At 50.3% G+C, this 18,490-nt stretch overlaps 1 protein-coding gene across 4 annotated transcripts in view; it reads right to left on the bottom strand.

Annotated features, from left to right (window-relative positions):
- Nucleotides 1–12,243: 12,243 nt before the first annotated feature.
- Nucleotides 12,244–18,490, bottom strand: part of GPKOW (G-patch domain and KOW motifs) — a 39,638-nt gene continuing 33,391 nt past the window's right edge. For all 4 annotated transcript variants that reach the window (XM_030806997.1, XM_030807000.1, XM_030806998.1 and 1 more), the window contains 7 exons: nt 16,404–16,617; nt 15,837–15,969; nt 15,026–15,128; nt 14,696–14,819; nt 14,531–14,600; nt 12,701–12,786; nt 12,244–12,603 (listed from right to left, as the gene is read on the bottom strand). In XM_030806997.1, coding sequence (XP_030662857.1) covers nt 12,469–12,603; nt 12,701–12,786; nt 14,531–14,600; nt 14,696–14,819; nt 15,026–15,128; nt 15,837–15,969; nt 16,404–16,617 — 865 coding nt within the window. In that variant the 3' untranslated portion in view covers nt 12,244–12,468. The remainder of the gene's footprint in view (nt 12,604–12,700; nt 12,787–14,530; nt 14,601–14,695; nt 14,820–15,025; nt 15,129–15,836; nt 15,970–16,403; nt 16,618–18,490) is intronic.

The raw sequence follows: 18,490 nt of genomic DNA, 5'->3' as shown, positions 1-18,490 counted from the left end.
AGAGGACGAGGGCCGCTCGGGTCTGGGAGCGCCAACAGGACGGGATGGGCACGTGCCATGCCGGGCCCCGCGCGGGGAAGGGGCTCTTTCCTTACCCCACACAAAAAGGTGTGCCCGGGTTGGTTGCCCCTGCCCAGTGTTGCGGCCCCATGTGGACGCTTTCGTGCGCGCGTCCCTGCCCCGCGCGTGGCGGGCCATTCCAGGCTGTGGGCTGCGGGCTGTGGGGTCCGAGGGTCGGACACGTGGGGGAGTGGACACCCCTAGGGTCACACAGACAGGGCTTTGGACACCCACAGTGGGCACTCCTGGGGTCACACAGACCGAGGTGCAGGGAGGTAGGGCGCGCCCGCCCAGGGGTAGTTGGTGGTGGCTGAGGGTGAGGGCAAGGTAGGGACTGCGAGGAGACTTCTGGTCCCCTGGCTGGGCCAGGGTTTTCCTGTGCAGGTGAGGGGAGTAGGCCGGGGCCTCTGGTTGGCGGGGAGGGCTCCAGGAGCCTGTCCCAACCCTGCAGGCCTCTGGCTGAGCCTCACAGAAGGGAGCTCTGAGATGGGCTGTGCAGCAGGGGAAAGAAAAAGAGGTCGGCCGCCTGTTCTGGGTTCTTGACCATCCACCAGTGGTGGTGGAACCTGGAAGTCTGAGGGAGGAGGGTGGGGAGGCACTTGAGAGACGGGGGAAATCTAGGCGTCAGGAATGATAGTTCGTTGATCCAAGTTACTCAGTAATGGATAATTTTAACACGTGCCAACCTCTCCTGATTACGTGAATAATTTCACTGCGTCTTCACAAAACCTTAACTACTATTATCATCGTTGCGTTCTGGATGAGAGACCTAAGGCCCTGTAGGGGTTACCAGAAGGCACACAGCTGAGCAGAGCCAGGGCCAGGGTCAGGCTGTGCACTCTGGACTCTGTGTTCTGACCACTGCGTCATTGACTCTACAGATGTCTCTGCTTTCTGTGCTCACCCTGTCCTCATTCCACCCCCGGCAGGACTGAGGGCCCCCGAAGCATCCATTTGCCCACAGCGTCAGTGAACTGAGTAGAACTCTCTGTGCAAGGGAGCTGGCCCCTGCGCACCCTGAGTCGTTTTTCTTCCCTGGCTCCCCAGGCAGGGGCAATGAATAGAGGACAGGGAAGCTTTGTAGGAAGAGGGCAGTAAATCACAGCATAGTTATCCAGACTGCAATTATTTATTTAGTGCATGCAGGGTCTTGTGCTAGGTGGTGGGGATTCCGCACTGAACCAGACAAGGGTCCTGTTCCTACCTGCCCTTGGGGTGTGTTTTGGGAATTCCTCCGTGAGGGTGCTTTGGCATTGAATTGGCAGAGGTCTGGTGCTGGGGGGCTGTCCCACACCAGCAAGACTTGTAATGTACATGAATGTGAATGTCATTTCAGGATGGTAAAAGGAGGCCGTTTCTTTCTTTTTTTTTTTCTGAGACGGAGTTTCGCTCTTGTTGCCCAGGCTGGAGTGCAATGGCGCGATCTCGGCTCACTGCAACCTCCGCCTCCCAGGTTCAAGCAATTCTCCTGCCTCAGCCTCCCTAGTAGCTGGGATTACAGGCATGTGCCACCACGCCCAGCTAGTTTTGTATTTTTAGTAGAGACGGGGTTTCACCATGTTGGCCAGGCTGGTCTCAAACTCCTGACCTCAGGTGATCCACCCGCCTCGGCCTCCCAAAGTGCTGGGATTACAGGCATGAGCCACCGTGCCCGGCCAAAATGTTTCTTATTAAAAGGGAGCACTGGATCTGAGGGTTGGGAAATGACACTTCCTTCCTGTCCCAGGAAGCACCCCGCAGTCAGGGGTACAGAGGGCCATGAGGATAGTACAGTGAGGGGAGGAGGAGGATATGGCAAGGTAAATTTTGCCATCTTGGCCTCAGTTTGGTTTTAAAGGACAGAAGCTGGACCTTCCCTATGTGTAGGACTCAATTAGTGGGGCCAGAGTGTGGAAGACATCCCTGTGTCTTACTACCTACTCAGGGCCTGAGGTGTGGCAACCAGGATCTTATAGGGAATGCCTTCCCAACAAGAAGCAAAATACAGAAGATACAAACAAGAAGCCAGGCGTAGTGGCTCACACCTGTAATGCAAGCACTTTGGGAGGCTGAGATGGGAGGATCCCTCGCACTCAGGGGTTTGAGACCCACCTAAGCAACATAGTGAGACCCTGTCTTTATAAAAAAAATTTTAAAAATTAGCCGGGTATGGTGGTGTGTGCCTGTAGTCCCAGCTACTTGAGGGGCTGAGGAGGGAGGATTGCTTGAACCTGAGAGTTCAAGGTTGCAGTGCGCTGTGATCGTGCCAGTGCACTCCAGCCTGGATGATAAAGCAAGACCCTGTCTCAAAAAAATTAAAACAAGATATAAACAGGAGGTGATTTGTCTGGTGCCCCTGGAGGTTGGAGAAGAAGGTGATGGGGTCTATCCCAGTTCTTGGGCGTTCCTGGTATTTACTGTGTAGTAAATTACTTCTGCTTCCAGCTGTGCGGACAAGCAAACAGAAAAGCTGGATTAAAGCTGCTGTTTTTAAGTCTATTTGAAGGCCCAGGAGAGCAAATTATCTTTGAGGTATTACCTCACCAAATACTGGCATCCAGTGCAGAAAAGCAAGAGTTGATGGAGACACATAAAAAACAAACAAGCAGCTGGGCGCGGTGGCTCACGCTTGTAATCCCAGCACTTTGGGAGGCTAAGGTGGGAGGATCACCTGAGGTCAGGAGTTCGAGACCAGCCTGGCCAACATGGTGAAACCCCGTCTCTACTAAAAATACAAAAAATTAGCCGGGCGTGGTGGTGGGCGCCTGTAGTCCCAGCTACTTGGAGAGGCTGAGGCAGGAGAATGGCGTGAACCCGGGAGGCAGAACTTGCAGTGAGCCGAGATTGCGCCACTGCAGTCCAGCCTGGGCGACAGAGCAAGACTCTGTCTCAAAAAAAAAAAAAAAAAAAAAAAGCTCGGCTGGGCACATTGGCTCACACCTGTAATCCCAGCACTTTGGGAGGCTAAGGTGGGCGGATCACCTGAGGTCAGGAGTTCGAGACCAGCCTGGCCAACATGGTGAAACCCCGTCTCTACTAAAAATACAGAAATTAGCTAGGCGTGGTGGCGGGCGCCTGTAATCCCAGCTACTCGGGAGGCTGAGGCAGAGAATCGCTTTAACCTGGGAGGCAGAGGTTGCAGTGAGCTGAGATCGTGCCACTGCACTCCCGCCTGGGCAACAGAGCAAGACTCTGTCTCAAAAACAAACAAAAACCAAAACAACAAAAAAACAAAAACCAAACTAGCTCTGGCCGGACGTGGTGGCTCATGCCTGTAATCCCAGCACTTTGGGAGGTGTGCAGACCACCTGAAGCCAGGAGTTCGAGACCAGCCTGGCCAACATGGTGAAACCCCATCTATACTAAAAACACAAAAAATTAGTCTGTCATGGTGGTGGGTGTGCTGTGGTCCCAGCTACTGGGGAGGCTGAGGTGGGAGGATCACTTGTGCCTGGGAGGCAGAAATTGCAGTGAGCTGAGATTGTGCCACTGCACTTCAATCTGGGTGACAGAGTGAGACCATGTCTTATTAAAAAAATAAATACAAATATTAGTTGGGTGTGGTGGCATGGGCCTGTAATCCCAGCTACTTGGGAGGCTGAGGTGAGAGAATTGCTTGAACCCGGGAGGTGGAGGCCTCAGTGAGCCGAGATCACGCCACTGCACTCCAACCTGGGCAACAGAGCAAGATTCTGTCTCAAAAAAAACAAAAACAAAAAACAAAGGCCAGGTGCAGTGGCTCATACCTGTAATTCCAGCACTTTGGGAGGCCCAGGAAGGTTGTTTGCTTGAGGTAAGGAGTTTAAGACTGGCCCGGCCAACATGGTGAAACCCTGTCTCTACTAAGAATACAAAAATTAGCTGGGCGTGGTGGCCCATGTTTGTAATCTCAGCTACTCCGGAGGCTACAGTACAAGAATCACTTGAAACCCAGGAGGCAGAAGTTGCAGTGGGCCGAGATTGCACCACGGCACTCCAGCCTTGGCGACAGAGTGAGACTGTCTCTAAATAAATACATACATACATACAGACAGACAGACATACTAGCTCCAAATTACTGATGCCAATCAAGAGTAATAAAAAATATGAATGATATGAAATGTGATATTAAAATGATTAGTAAATCACTATCATCCATAATGGGAAAACTCATTCCATTATGTACTAAAATAACAAAAATCAGGCCAACACTTTGGGAGGCTGACGTGGGCAGATCCCTTGAGTTCAGAGGTTCGAGACTAGCCTGAGCAACATAGCAAAATTTCATCTCTACAAGAAATATAAAAATTAGCCAGGCACAGTGGAACATGCCTGTGGTCCCAGCTACTCGGGAGGCTGAGGTGGGAGGAAGAGGATGGCTTGAGCCTGGGAGGCGGAGGTTGCAGTGGGCTGAGATCATGCCACTGCACTCCAGCCTGGGCAATAGAGCCAGACCTTGTTTTTTTTTTTTTAAAAAAAAATCATTCTCATACCTTGATAAGGAAATATGCAACTTTTAAATGTTAATTTAGAAAATAACCAGCAAATGTAACAGATGTTTATTGTCCCCTAAATTAGTGTTCAAGGGGATCGATCTGGATGCAGAGAAAGAAGCAGAAAAATGGAGAACAGGCCAGGCACAGTGGCTCACGCCTGTAATCCCAGGGCTTTGGGAGGTTGAGGGAGCAGGATTGCTTCAGCCCACGAGTTCAAGACCAGCCTGGGCAAAATGGCAAAGCCCAATCTCTATGGAAAATAAAAACTTTTAAAAATTAGCCCACTATGGTGGCACTGACCTGTAGTCCCAGCTACTCAGGAGGCTGAGGTGGGAGGATCCCTTGAGCCCAGGAGTTGGAGGTGGCAGCGAGCCATGATTGTGCCACTGTACGACAACCTGAATGATGGTGAGACCCTATCTCTAAAAAGAAAAAGCAGAATAATTTTATCTTGGCCCCCATGTGGCACCTCACAGCTTGGGAACAACAATTTCTCACGTTTCCTCAGCTCCAACCACCACTCACAAGCTGTGTGACCTCGAGCAAGGCACCCAGGCTCCTCTGGACCTCAGCTTCCCTGTCAGTACAATGGGGATAACAATAGTGCTTACTTTATGGGGTCATCTGTGAATGTGAAATGAGTTAATAAATGGAAAGCACTTAGAAAAACCTCTGGAACCACTGAATCAAATTGGGTATCATTATTGATCCCTCATTCAATCCTTCAATACCCATTTAGTGTCGTCTGTCCAGATGCTGGAGATACGCCTAGCACACACTGACTGCTCAGTGAGCAGTGTCACAATGAACACGTGCAATGGCCTTGAAGGCCACATCGGGCCTTGCCCTGATCAGCAGGTTGGAAGTGCTCCAGGCCCAAAGCTTAGCTGTGAGTGGGGACACGGGAGGGAGGTTGGAACTGCCACTGCAGAAGGGGCTCTGAACCTAGGTTCAGGAGAGAGGCTTTGAACTTGCACGTGTGGGGAGCCATGGAAGTTTCCAGGAAGGACTGCAGGACCCACCTGGAGATGTGCTGTTCCTCCTTCAGGTGCCTGGGAATGTCAGTCACACCCCAGACCTGCTCAGCTCCCCCAAACTGCTGTTCCGGTATCTGAGAGCTTCAAGTCCCCAAATGGCCTATCTAATACATGGGGAAACTGAGGCCTGGGGAGGCCCGGGGACAGAGCTAGCATTCACTTGTGGAAATAGTCTGGCATCACCTGAAGAAGTTAGGGACATGCAAACCCTATGCCCTCAGATTCCCCTCTGAGAGTCTGCGTGCCTATGTGAACCAGGAGACACGTGCGGGAGTGAGCACTGCAGTGTTACTCCCAACAGCAAGAACCAGGCCTGTTACAGAATATGGACACCCAGGCTGCACATGCACACCACAGAATGCTGTATGGCAGTGGAAATAAGTGAACAGCTACTCCTACAGGCAAACAGGAATCATAGCAACAGCTGGGAATGATGGCATGAAGCAGAGGGACAAAAACGTGCACTCATGCCCGGTCTGCCTGGCTTACAATCCTGGCTCTCTGCTTGCCAGCTAGAACTATCGTGCAAATCATTTAACCACTCGGTGCCTCAGTTCCCTCATATGTAAAATGGACATGGTAACAGGGTGTATCCCACAGGCCATTATGAGGATTTAAATGATTTAAAGGATTGTGGGCTGGGCACAGTGGCTCACACCTGTAATCCCAGCACTTTGGGAGGCCGAGGTGGGTGGATCACCTGAGGTCAGGAGTTCAAGACAAGCCTGGCTAACATGGTGAAACCTTGTCTCTACTAAAAATACAAAAAAAAAAAAAAAAAAAAATAGCCAGGTGTGGTGGCAGGGGCCTGTAAACCCAGCTACTTGGAAGGCTGAGGCAGGAGAATCACTTGAACCTGGGAGGCAGAGGATGCAGTGAGCTGAGATCAGCATCGTGCCACTGCACTCCAGCCTGGGCAACAGAGTGAGACTCAGTCTCAAAAATATAAATAAATAAACAAACAAATAAATGATTGTGAATGTAAAGGGGACAGAACAGTGCCTGACACACACATCAAGTGCTACATGAGTGTTAAGATAAAGCTGGCTGGGTGTGGTGGCTCACGCCTGTAATCACAGCACTTTGGGAGACTGAGGTGGACAGATCACCTGAGGTCAGGAGTTCGAGACCAGCCTAGCCAACATGGAGAAACCCCATCTCTACTAAAAATACAAAAATTACCCGGGCGTGGTGGCGGGCACCTGTAATCCCAGCTACTCGGGAGGCTGAGGCAGGAGAATTGCTTCAATCCGGGAGGTGGAGGTTGCAGTGAGCCAAGATTGCGCCGCTGCACTCCAGCCTGGGTGACAGAGCGAGACTCTGTCTCCAAAGAAACAAACAAAAAACAAAAACAAAAAGAAAACCAGAGGTACAGTGGCTCACACCTGTAATCCCAGCACTTTGAGAGGCTAGGGCAGGAGGATCGCCTGAGGCCAAGAGTTCAAGACCAGCATAGGCAACATGGCGAGACCCTGTCTTTATTAAAAATTTAAAAATTAGCCAGGTGTGGTGGGATGCACCTGTAGTCCCAACTACTCAAGAGGCTGAGGGGCGAGGAATACTTGAGTTTGAGGCAGCAGTGACCTATGATTGCAGCACTGCACTCCAGCCTGGGCAACAGAACAAGACCTTGTCTCAAAAAAAAAACAAAAACAAAAACAAAAAAAAAGATAAATCTAGAATGTCCAGTGGGGAAAAAGTAAGTTTCCAAAGATTACATAGTGTTATGGTTTGATGACTTGTACCTCTCAAACCCAGCACTTTGGGAGGCCAAGGTGGGTGGATCACCTGAGGTCAGGAGTTCGAGACCAGCCTGACCAACGTGGTGAAACGCCATTTCCACTACAAATACAAAAATTAGCCAGGCACGGTGGCGGGCAACTATAATTCCAGCTACTCGGGAGGCTGAGGCAGGAGAAATCGCATGAACCTGGGAGGTGGAGGTTGCAGTGAGCTGAGATCGTACCATTACACTCTAGCCTAGGTGACAGAGCACTACTCTACCTTAAAAAAAGAAAAAGAAAAAGAAATGTAATTGCCATTGTAACAGTATTAAGAGGTGAGATCTTTAAGAGGTCATCATGCAAGCGAGAGAGAGAGAGAGAGAGTCTTTTTCCACCGCGTGAAAACACAGTGAGGTTATCTGCAAGCCAGGAAAAGAGTCCTCATCAGAAATGACCCTACCAGACCTTGTTCTGGGAATTCTAGCCTACAGAACTGTGAGAAAATAAATTTCTGTTGTTTAAGCCAAAAAAAAAAAAAGTGGTAATCAAGGGGCCTCATGAATGGATTACTGCTGTTATTATGGGAGTGGGGAGTGGGTTTCTCATAATAAAATGGGTTCAGCCCCCTCTCTGGCCCTCTCTTACTCTTTCCCCCTCCACTATGGGATGACACAGCAAGAAGACCCTGGCCAGATGCTGCACCTAGATCTTGGACTTCCCAGCCTCCAGAACTATAAGGAATAAATTTCTATTCTTTATAAATTACCCAGTGTCATGTATTTTGGTACAACAGCACAAAACAGATTAAGATGCATACTTTTTTTTTTTTTTTGAGATGGAGTCTTGCTCTGTTGCCCAGGCTGGAGTGCAGTGGCGCAATCTCAGCTCACTACAAGCTCCACCTCCCAGGTTCATGCCATTCTCCTGCCTCAGCCTCCTGAGTAGCTGGGACTATAGGCGCCCGCCACCATGACTGGCTAATTTTTTGTATTTTTAGTAGAGACGGGGTTTCACCGTGTTAGCCAGGATGGTCTCGATCTCCTGACCTCGTGATCTGCCTGCCTCAGCCTCCCAAAGTGCTGGAATTACAGGCGTGAGCCACTGTGCCCAGCCTAAGATGTATACTTTTATACAGTTCAGAAACACCAAAGATGAAGCAAGATATTTAGGCTGCAGACTACTGGCTTCTTGTATCCTCACATAGCTGAAAGAGGACGAGAGTCTCTGGGGTGCCTTTTAAGGCACTGATCCCATCTATGAGGGCTCTGCCCTTGTGACCTAATTCCCTCCCAAAGGCCCCACCCTTAATGCCATCACATGGGGCGGTTATGATTTTTTTTCTTTTGAGATGAAGTCTCGCCTTATTGCCCAGGCTGGAGTGCAATGGCACAATCTCAGTTCACTGCAACCTCCGCCTCCCGGATTCAAATGATTCTCCTGTCTCAGCCTCCCAAGTAGCTGAGATTACAGGTGCATGCCACCACACCCGGCTAATTTTTGCCTTTTTAGTAGAGATGGGGTTTCACCATGTTGGCCAGGCTGGTCTCGAACTCCTGACCTCAGGTGATCCGCCCACCTTGGCCTCCCAAAGTGCTGGGATTATAGGCGTGAGCCAGTGCTCCTGGCCTCTACAAAAAATTTTTAAAAAATCAGCTGGGCGTGGTGGTGCACACCTGTAGTCCCAGCTACTCAGTAGGCAGGAAGATTGCTTGAGCCCAGGAGATCAAGGCTGCAGTGAGCCATGATTGTGTCCCTGCACAATCAGCCTGGGAGACAGAGTGAGACCCTGTCTCCAAAAAAAAAAAAAAAAAAAAAAAAAAAAAAAGGAAGACTTGCTGGGCATCTAATGGGAAAATCTGTGTTCCCAACAATGGAAATCAGCTAGACTGACCAAAGCACCAGAGGAACAAATGTATTTAGAGTGGTTCTGTGTGCACATGGTAGGGGGTGTATGGCAAGCGGGGAGTTGTCAACTGGCAGTCTTTAGCAGTGGCTATATGGAGGCTTCTCATGATTTCCACTTCAGTCAGAACAAAAGCCACAGTAGTTCCAGTGGACTGACCTTACAGCACTACAGGATCTCCCTGACCTGACCTCCTACCACCTTCTCCCTCACTTACTCCCCTGCAGCCACACCAGCCTCCCGGCTGTTCCTCACACACGCTAGCAACAGTGCTACCACAGGGCCTTTGCACTTCATTTCCCCTGCCTAGACCGCTTTCCCCAGATAGCCGCATGACCGTCCCTTACTTCCTTAATACCTTTGCTTAATGTCACCTTCTAAGGCTTTCTGTGGCCATCCTATTAATACTGCCCCTTTCCCCCATGGTTCTTAGCTTCTTGTAACATCTTCCATCACTTACTTCTGCTTATTGCTCACTGTCTCAGCCCCAGTGGAGTGTCAGCCCCACAAGGGCAAGGATGTTTGTTTTGTTTGTAGCTCCATACTCGGTACCCAGGATGCTGCCTGGCATATAGTAGGGTCTTGATATTAAGTGATTTACTCTATATGGTTCCCCTAGCATGCAGGATGGTACCTGACATTCAGTAGGGGCTCAAGAGATGTTTGTTGAATGAATTGGGGTGATAGGGGACTTGGTGAGGACCCGCCCCCACTTAGATAGCTTTAGAAGCTGTTGGATACTTCATCCATCTGCGTGGTGCTGCAGACATGGAGATGAAGAGGCGGCCTCAGTGTGGGGGTAGAGGGGAGCATTCCCTTGACTGAGGAAGGAATGTTAGAAAAGAGAGCTGAGGCTGGGCGTGGTGGCTCATATCTGTAAACCCAGCACTTTGGGAGGCCGAGGTGGGCAGATCACGAGGTCAGGAGTTCGAGATCAGCCTGACCAACATTGTGAAACCCTGTCTCTACTATCTCTACTAAAAATACAAAAATTAGCCAGGCATGGTGGCATGCGCCTGTAATCCCAGCTACTGAAGAGGCTGAGGCAGGAGAATCACTTGAACCCGGGAGGTGAAGGTTGCAGTGAGCCAAGATCATGCCACTGCATTCCAGCCTGGGTGACAGAGCAAGACTCCATCTCAAAAAAAAAAAAAAAAAAAAAAAAAAAGAGCTGAGGCCAGGTGTGGTGGCTCATGCCTATAATCCCAGCACTTTGGAAGGCCAAGATGGGAAGATCACTTGAGCCCAGGAGTTCAAGACCAGCCTGAGCAATAGAGTGAGACCTTGTCTCTATTATATTTAAAATAAAAAATTATTTAAAAAAATTTTTTTAAGAGAAGAGCTGACCTGTCCATATCTGCCACCGAACACAGCCCGGGCAGCAACCCCCATCACCTCAATAATTGACTCCTCTCTGAAAGGCAAAGAAACTGCTTCCTGAGTCTGCTGCTACAAATTTCAAGGCTCGGCGTCTGGACAATTTTTAACAGAAGCAGCCCCCTGCCGGGGAAACTTCTGGGGGCTTGGCAGAAGAGGCAGATGCCTTTTAATCTACCTCTTGCTCAATCCCTGTGATGTGAAAAAAGCCAGCCTGGACAAATTGTACAGGTCACAGTCCCCAGCTTGTGAGGGGCCTGTAGAGAATTCTCGGGCTCACAGAAGCCGTTGCTGCAGTAACCACTGCTGCAAGAGCAACTTTGGCAGCAGGCAGGTGCCAGGCAGCAAGCTGAGAGAACACTGCACAGATTCAAAGCGTCTTCAGATACAAGGCTTTGTTTGTGCACAGTGAACAAGGGGCATATTGGGAAAGCCTCCTTATATTGTCCACACTTCCCTGAATGTAAGGAGCCCTGTCCTCAAAATGGGGATCAGCAGGGCTCCTTTCAAGGCAAAGCAGAAAAAGTCCCAGTGGCCTGTCAGGGGAGACCAGGCGCTTTGGCTGGAGCTAGGTGTTCTGGACAAAGGGCCATATTCAAGAACTTTGGGCCCCATTTTCAAGCGTAGGCTTAGGAGAAAGATGAAATCCAGGAAATCTGAAGCTGATGAGATATCTACTTTAGCATTGTGGCACAGGGAGGAGATGGAGGGTGTCTGAAATGGCTGGGTTATGTCGTGTTACAGGGCAGAGACAGAGCCCCAGTGCCATTCCCTGGGGAGCTTTAGCCCTTCTCAAAGGTGCTACCAAGGCTGGTTTATTATGATTGGAGAAGGGAGGAGGCCTCCTAGACAGAGTGAAGTGCATAAAGCATAGGAAACGGACTACTGGACATGAGCAGTTGGGAACATCCTCCCTACAATTAACAAAATACAAGCCAGACACCAGGCACGGTGGCTCATTCCAGTGCCTATAATCCCAGCACTTTGGGAGGCTGAGACGGGAAGATTGCTTGAGCCCAGGAGGTCAATGCTGCTGTGAGCTATGATTGCACCACTGCACTCCAGTCTGGGCAACAGAGGAAGACCCCAGGTTCAGCATATTCTCTGGGGTCCTGCTCTAAACTGAGAGTGAAAGCATACTCTGCTGCTATTTGCTAGAGTTCTTGCTCAGAAAGTTGTTCAGAGATACAGTATTTCAGATTCTATAGCATCTAAAGATTTTTTTTTTTTTTGAGACAGGAGTCTAACTCTGTCCCCCGGGCTGGAGTGCAGTGGCGCCATCTGGGCTCACAGCAACCTCTGCCTCCTGGGTTCAAGCGATTCTCCTGCCTCAGCCTCCTGAGTAGCTAGGATTATAGGCGTGCACCAGCATACCTTGATAATTTTTTGTATTTTTGTACTTTTAGTAGAGACAGGGTTTCACCTTGTTGGCCAGGCTGATCTTGAACTCCTGGGCTCAAGCGATCCACCCACCTCAGCCTCCTAAAGTGCTAGGATTACAGGCATGTACCACTGCGCCCAAGTGCATAGTTTCTATATTCCAAGAGTGAGCTCACAATCAAATGAGTCCTTTAGCTTGTCCTGTACCCTGAGCAGAAAAGCAAGGCTGAAAAATGAAATGGTTCCCACCTCAGTCAACTCAGTTCCCACCTTAACTCGCAGCTCATCATACCACTTATGATTTCATCTTTCTATTAAGTACTTGAAATGGTTTTTATTATACCCTAAATTTTGGTAAATATTGGGTTTGTTTCTAGCTTCCCTACTGGTTCACCCATCCCTTTCCCTTGTCCTTGTCCCAGGACGGCACCAGAAGTAGAGGATGGAACAATGATCTTCCCACCTTCTGAAGGCAACTTTCTCATATGGTACAGAACTGGTACCAGCCTGGGGGATGGGAGGAGTCCCATGGGTCAGTCATCATCTGTGTCACTAGGGCCCATGTACTGGCAGATGGCATCGTAGTGAAGCTCCACCACTTGATTTTCTCTTGGCAGTTGCACCAAAGCCCGGCTCCGTGCTCTGTCCCGGCTCAGCAAATGTCCTACCTGGAACAGAGGTGAAGTGGAATCAGCAAGGCAAGCCTAGACCCTGGGACAGGCCCTGAACGACCCACAAACCTCTACTGCCAGGTCTGAGACTCACCCTTCCAGCCTGTGGGCCCAGTACCACCATCACACGGTCACCCTCTGCCTTGGGAACCAGGGTCTCCAGCATGTCTTCCCTCAGGCCTACGGATAAGGGAGAGGGGAGTGAGACCCACAGCAAGGACCAGCCCAACCAGCGTCCTGTCAGAAGGGCCTTTCCTGGCCAGGCGTGGTGGCTCACACCTGTAGTCCCAGCACTTTGGGAGGCTAAGTTGGGAGGATCGCTTGAGCCCAGGAGTTCGAGACCAAACCTGGGCAAGATGGTCAGACCTCGTCTCTACAAATTTTTTTGTTTTGTTTTTGTTTTTTGAGACTGAGTTTGGCTCTTGTTGCCCAGGCTGGGGTGCAATGGTGTGATCTTGGCTCACTGCAACCTCCGCCTCCTGGGTTCAAACGATTCTCCTGCCTCAGCCTCCTGAGTAGCTGGGATTACAGGCACCCACTACTGCGTTTGGCTAATTTTGTATTTTCAGTAGAGACGGGGTTTTGACATGTTGGTCAGGCTGGTCTCGAACTCCTGACCTCAGGTGATCCACCCTCCTCGGCCTCCCAAAGTGCTGGGATTACAGGCATGAGCCACCGTGCCCAGCCTACAAAAAATTTTAAAATTAGCCAGGCATGGTGGTGAGTGCCTGCAGTCCCAGCTACTCAGGAGGCTGAGGTGAGAGGATGGCTTGAAACCAGGAATTCTAGGTGGCAGTGATCCATGATGGTGCCACTGCACTCCAGCCTAGGTGATAAAACGAGACCCCATCTCAAAAAAAAAAAAAGGGCCTTTCAGCCGGGTGTGGTGGCTCATGCCTGTAATCCCAGCACTTTGGGAGGCTGAGGCAGGAGGATCACAAGGTAAGGAGTTCGAGACCAGCCTGGCCAATATGGTGAAAACCTGTCTCTATTAAAAATGCCAAAATTAGCTGGGTGTGATGGTGGGCACCTGTAGTCCCAGCTACTCAGGAGGCTGAGGCAGAAGAATCGCTTGAACCCGGGAGGCAGAGGTTGCAGTGAGCCGAGATTGTGCCACTGCACTCCAGCCTGGGTGACAGAGTGAGACTCTGTTTCAAAAAAAAAAAAAAAGAAGGCCCTTTCCTGTATTCCCTGGAGCCACTCTACACCCTGTTGACAGATGGGAGTCCCACACATCCATTTCACAGATGAGGAAGCCTAAGGAGTAGTTTACAAAAATCACTGTAATAAAGGGTGGTGGTGATAACAACAGGCACCTTTTATTGTGGGCATGTTTTAACCCCTGCCCTGCACTGAGAGCTCAATACACATTCCTTCACTAAGGCACCAATCACAAGAGGAAGAAATAGTAAATTCCATACTAATTTGACAGACCGGAGGCCGAGCGCGGTGGCCCACGCTTGTAATCCCAGCACTTTGGGAGGCCGAGGTGGGAGGATCACTTGAGGTCAGCAGTTCCAAGACCAGCATGGCCAACATGGTGAAACCCCGTCTCTACTAAAAACACAAAAATTAGCCAGGTGTGGTGACGCTTGCCTGTAATCCCAGCTACTTGGGAGGCTGAGGCAGGAGAATCGCTTGAACCTGGGAAGTGGGGGTTGCAGTGAGCCGAGATCACACCACTGCACTCCAGCCTGGGTGACAGAGTGAGACTGTCTCAAAAAAAAAAAAAAGAAAATTTGACAGACTGGGAGAGTGGGGCTCAAGATAACCACCATCATGGAAGTATCTAATGTTCTGTAAGAGGATGCTAGGCCTTGCAAAATACCTGAACTCTGCCAAACCTCCCAGCTTTGCCTGGGCCAGGCTCTGGGCCTAAAACACTCTTCTTGATCAACCTCCAGCTGTCATCGCTCAAACTCACCTTCCAGGACTCGGCCTTCATCTGTCCGACATACACAGGTATCTGGGCTTAGGACATCTTCAATTATCATCTGGGGATACAAGTTAGGGGGATGTGAGATTTTAGAGAGGTAGGGGGGCTCAGTCCCTAGGAGAGGGAGGGGGACTCAGGCTGCAGGGTTCCCACCTTGGTGTTGTAATATTGGCCTCCTTTGTACATGTTGTCCACAAACCGCACGCGCAGGTCCCTGTGCAACCAGTGCTGACTCCTGGGGGCTGCTTTCTCACTCTTGGCTGCAGGCCCATCCTGTCTGTGGAGGAGGTGCCAGCACTAGGCTTAGCTCTTCATCAGATGCACTTTCCAGTTGCCCTCCCTTTGCCTATGCTATGAAACCCACCCACAATGCAGTTCCCAGTTCCTTCTATGAGCCTGCCTTGCCTCGGAAGCCTTCCCTGGCTGTTCGAGCCTACCCACAGCCCTGCCTTCTTGACCCCTCCCGCATGCTCGGAGTCCCACCGGTCTGGAAGGTGTTTCCGCTTCCTCTCTGGGTTGTCCTGCTGGATGTGGAGTTCTTGATTCCGGAGGGTCTTCCGTGATGTGGCAGTTCCGTTCTGTTGCCCTGGGGAAGGAAGTTTTGCTCACCTGGCCTGTTCAAGAGGTTATGAGGAGAACCAGGACAGAGCCTCAGTGTCTCACTGCCCTTTCCTTCCAAGGCCATGTCTCAGCCTAGAGCCACCTCCCACCTGCCAAAGTGCCCCTCTCACCCCTCATGCATTTGCTAGTAGAATGCCTCTCCCCCACCTCTCAACCATTTCAGCTTTCTTCAGGAACCCTCCCGCAGCCAACCTAGCCCACACCAACAATGCTCACCTAGTGTGGACTAGAGATTCCCGGAGAGCTCTGTCTGTACCCATTTGCCAAACTGTCCCGTCCTACCGAAACGCCTTCGCCTGTGCTGTTCTGTCTGCCTAGAATTCCTTCCTTCTCGGTCACACCCTAATCCTAGCAGTTCTCACTCCCTAGTAAAAGAGAGGTTCATCACCCCAAATGGACAAAGATCTCGAAGGTAGGAATTGGTTTCTGCACCTGTTTCTTCTCACTCAGAGACAGGCTACAGACCCAGGGGTATGACATCGACCTTTCTCCAGTCAAATGGAATAAGTCACTTATGTCCATTCTCACCTCCTGACCTCTGATTGGAGGTCATATCTGCCAGGCACACTGCTGCCCCTCCCTGCTGCAGATCTAAAACCACCCAATTAGCCAGGCCCTGCCACCCCTAGGAATGCGTTGCCAACTCCCCTAGCTCTATAAGAGGCTCACTCACTGAGATCCAAGGTGTTCTTGTCAAACTCCTGCTGGGAGACAGGCCGCAGGTAGTACTCACTAACAGTCACCACCCGGCTCCCCACAGCTAGACGAACCATGGCCCGAACATTGTCAGGATCGAGGCCTTCCACCTAAAGTGTTGAGGGGAAGAAGTCAGGTAGGGGTTGTGGACTCCACCCATATTCCTAGGACCAAGATGTCAACCCCTTACCTCTAAGAGGCCTGCTTCCTCTGTCTCCCCAACCAGACTCTGACCCCTGAGAAGTGGGACCAGGTCTGGTTCCTGTGTCTCCCTCAGCTGACTGTGGGGCTTCCTTGGATCCTTTAAGCATTTAATCCTCAGGGACTTGTGGCATATGGCATTCTCTTCCTTTTAGCTGGGAACTGAGGCTCACAAAGGCCAGCAAGTGGTCCTGGGTTACTGAGTGAGGCAGTGGGCCAAGCAGACCTAAAAGACTAGGAGTCCCAGCCTTTCTACCTCAAATTCAATTATTCCTCCATCTGACCCTCGGATCAACCTTCCCTGCTGCCTGTTTTGGGCTCCCGGGATATCTTGGTTCCTTACCTTTCCATAGAGGCCTCGGTGAGGGCCAGAAAGAACCACCACAGCTCCTCCAGGCACCAGCCCTTGAGGCTGATCTTCTTTATCTTTCTCTTGCTCCTCATCTGGCTTTGGCATGCGGGAGGGGCCAGTGGGGGTCAAGGCCTGGGCATCGGTCAGGTTGGCACCCAGCCCTAACCCCTTGGGCCTCAGTGAGTTGACACGGGGCTTCACTACTCTGCAGGGAGGAATATGGGTTTGTTGGAGAGGATGCAACAGTCTTCAACACCTTACTTACTTCCTCTTCCTGCCCAAATTCGCCCCCCTCCGCCCCACTGACATTTTCTTTTCTTTTCTTTTTTTTTTGGAGACGGAGTTTTGCTCTTGTCATCCAAGTTGGAGTACAATGCCTCGATCTCGGCTCAATGCAACCACCACCTCCCGGGTTCAAGTGATTCTCCTGCCTCAGCCTCCCGAGTTGCTGGGGTTACAGGCGCATGCCACCATGCCCGGCTAATATTTGTATTTTTAGTAGAGACAGGGTTTCACCATGTTGGTCAGGCTGGTCTCGAACTCCTGACCTCAGGTGATCCGCCCTCTTTGGCCTCCCAAAGTACTGAGATTACAGGTGTGAGCGACCGTGTCCGGCCCCCACCAATATTTTCAAGGTTGCCCTTTCTGATCTCATATTAGGACTGTTTTTGACCTACAGAAACAGCAATTTCATTTGGTTCAACCTAATAACATGCTGCATATACCATCTATTACATAATATCTACAGTGAGATCAGAGGCAGATCGCTGTAACCAAATATACTATTTCTACAGGGGAAATCATATGAATATTCACACCAAGCAGGAGAAACCGGATTATAAATACTCAACATGGTTGGGCATGGTGGCTCATGCCTGTAATCCCAGCACTTTGGGAGACCGAGGTTGGTAGATCATCTAAGGTCAGGAGTTCAAGACCAGCATGGCCAACATGGGGAAACCCCATCTCTACTAAAAATACAAAAATTAACCAGGCGTGCTGGTGCACGCCTGTAATCCCAGCTACTCAGGAGGCTGAGGCAGGACAATTACTTGAACTCTGGAGGTAGAGGCTGCAGCAAGCCGAGATTGCGCCACTGCATCCCAGCCTGGGTGACAGAGACTCCATCTCAAAAAAAAAAAAACAAAAAACAAAAAACAAAACTCAACACCAATTCAGGTCATATTTGGCTGCCAATGGGTTATGAAAAAATGTTTGGTTTTCAGAATTCTTGAGTTTGCAATTGCGAAGAAAGGGTTGCAAGTCTGCATGACAATAGCAAATGTTTAGTCTACGCTTTCTTGGGGTCAGGGCCTACTGTATGTGCTTTATGTATATAATTTCTTTTTCTTTTCCTTTTTTTTTTTTTTTTTTTTGAGACGGAGTCTCACCGTCGCCCAGGCTGGAGTGCAGTGGCGCAATTTCGGCTCACTGCAAGCTCCGCCTCCCGGGTTCACGCCATTCTCCTGCCTCAGCCTCCTGAGTAGCTGGAACTACAGGCGCCCGCCACCATGCCCGGCTAATTTTTTGTATTTTTTTTTTAGAGACGGGCTTTCACCGTGCTAGCCAGGATGGTCTCGATCTCCTGACCTCGTGATCCACCCACCTCAGCCTCCCGAAGTGCTGGGATTACATGTGTGAGCCACTGCACCCGGCCCTAATTTCTTTTCTTAAAATTAATTAATCTTCTGTAGAGATGAGGCCTCCCTATGTTGCCCAGGCTGGTCTCAAACTCCTGGGGTTAAGTGATCCTCCTGCCTCAGTCTCCCAAAGTGCTGGGATTACAGGCATGAGCCACTACCTGGCCTATGTGCATAATTTCATTTAACTCTCACAACAGACCTGTGAAGTCAGTACTATTACCCCCATTTTTCAGATGAGGAAATTGATGTGCCTAGAGGCAAAGTTTATATAAATGGGATTCCATTAGAGTTTCAAAGGGCAAATGGGAGTTTAAAACAGTAGTGGAAGGGGCTCGTGAATTAGTTAGGGTGATAATGTATCCTCCCTCCCTACCTGGGTGGTTCTGGTTTGGCAGTGACCCTGGGGATCTTGACTGCAGCCTGATCTGTCTGTCC

This window comes from Nomascus leucogenys, chromosome X, assembly GCF_006542625.1.
Source record: "Nomascus leucogenys isolate Asia chromosome X, Asia_NLE_v1, whole genome shotgun sequence".
NCBI lineage: Eukaryota > Metazoa > Chordata > Mammalia > Primates > Hylobatidae > Nomascus > Nomascus leucogenys.
This window is presented reverse-complemented; position numbering and strand designations above follow the sequence as displayed.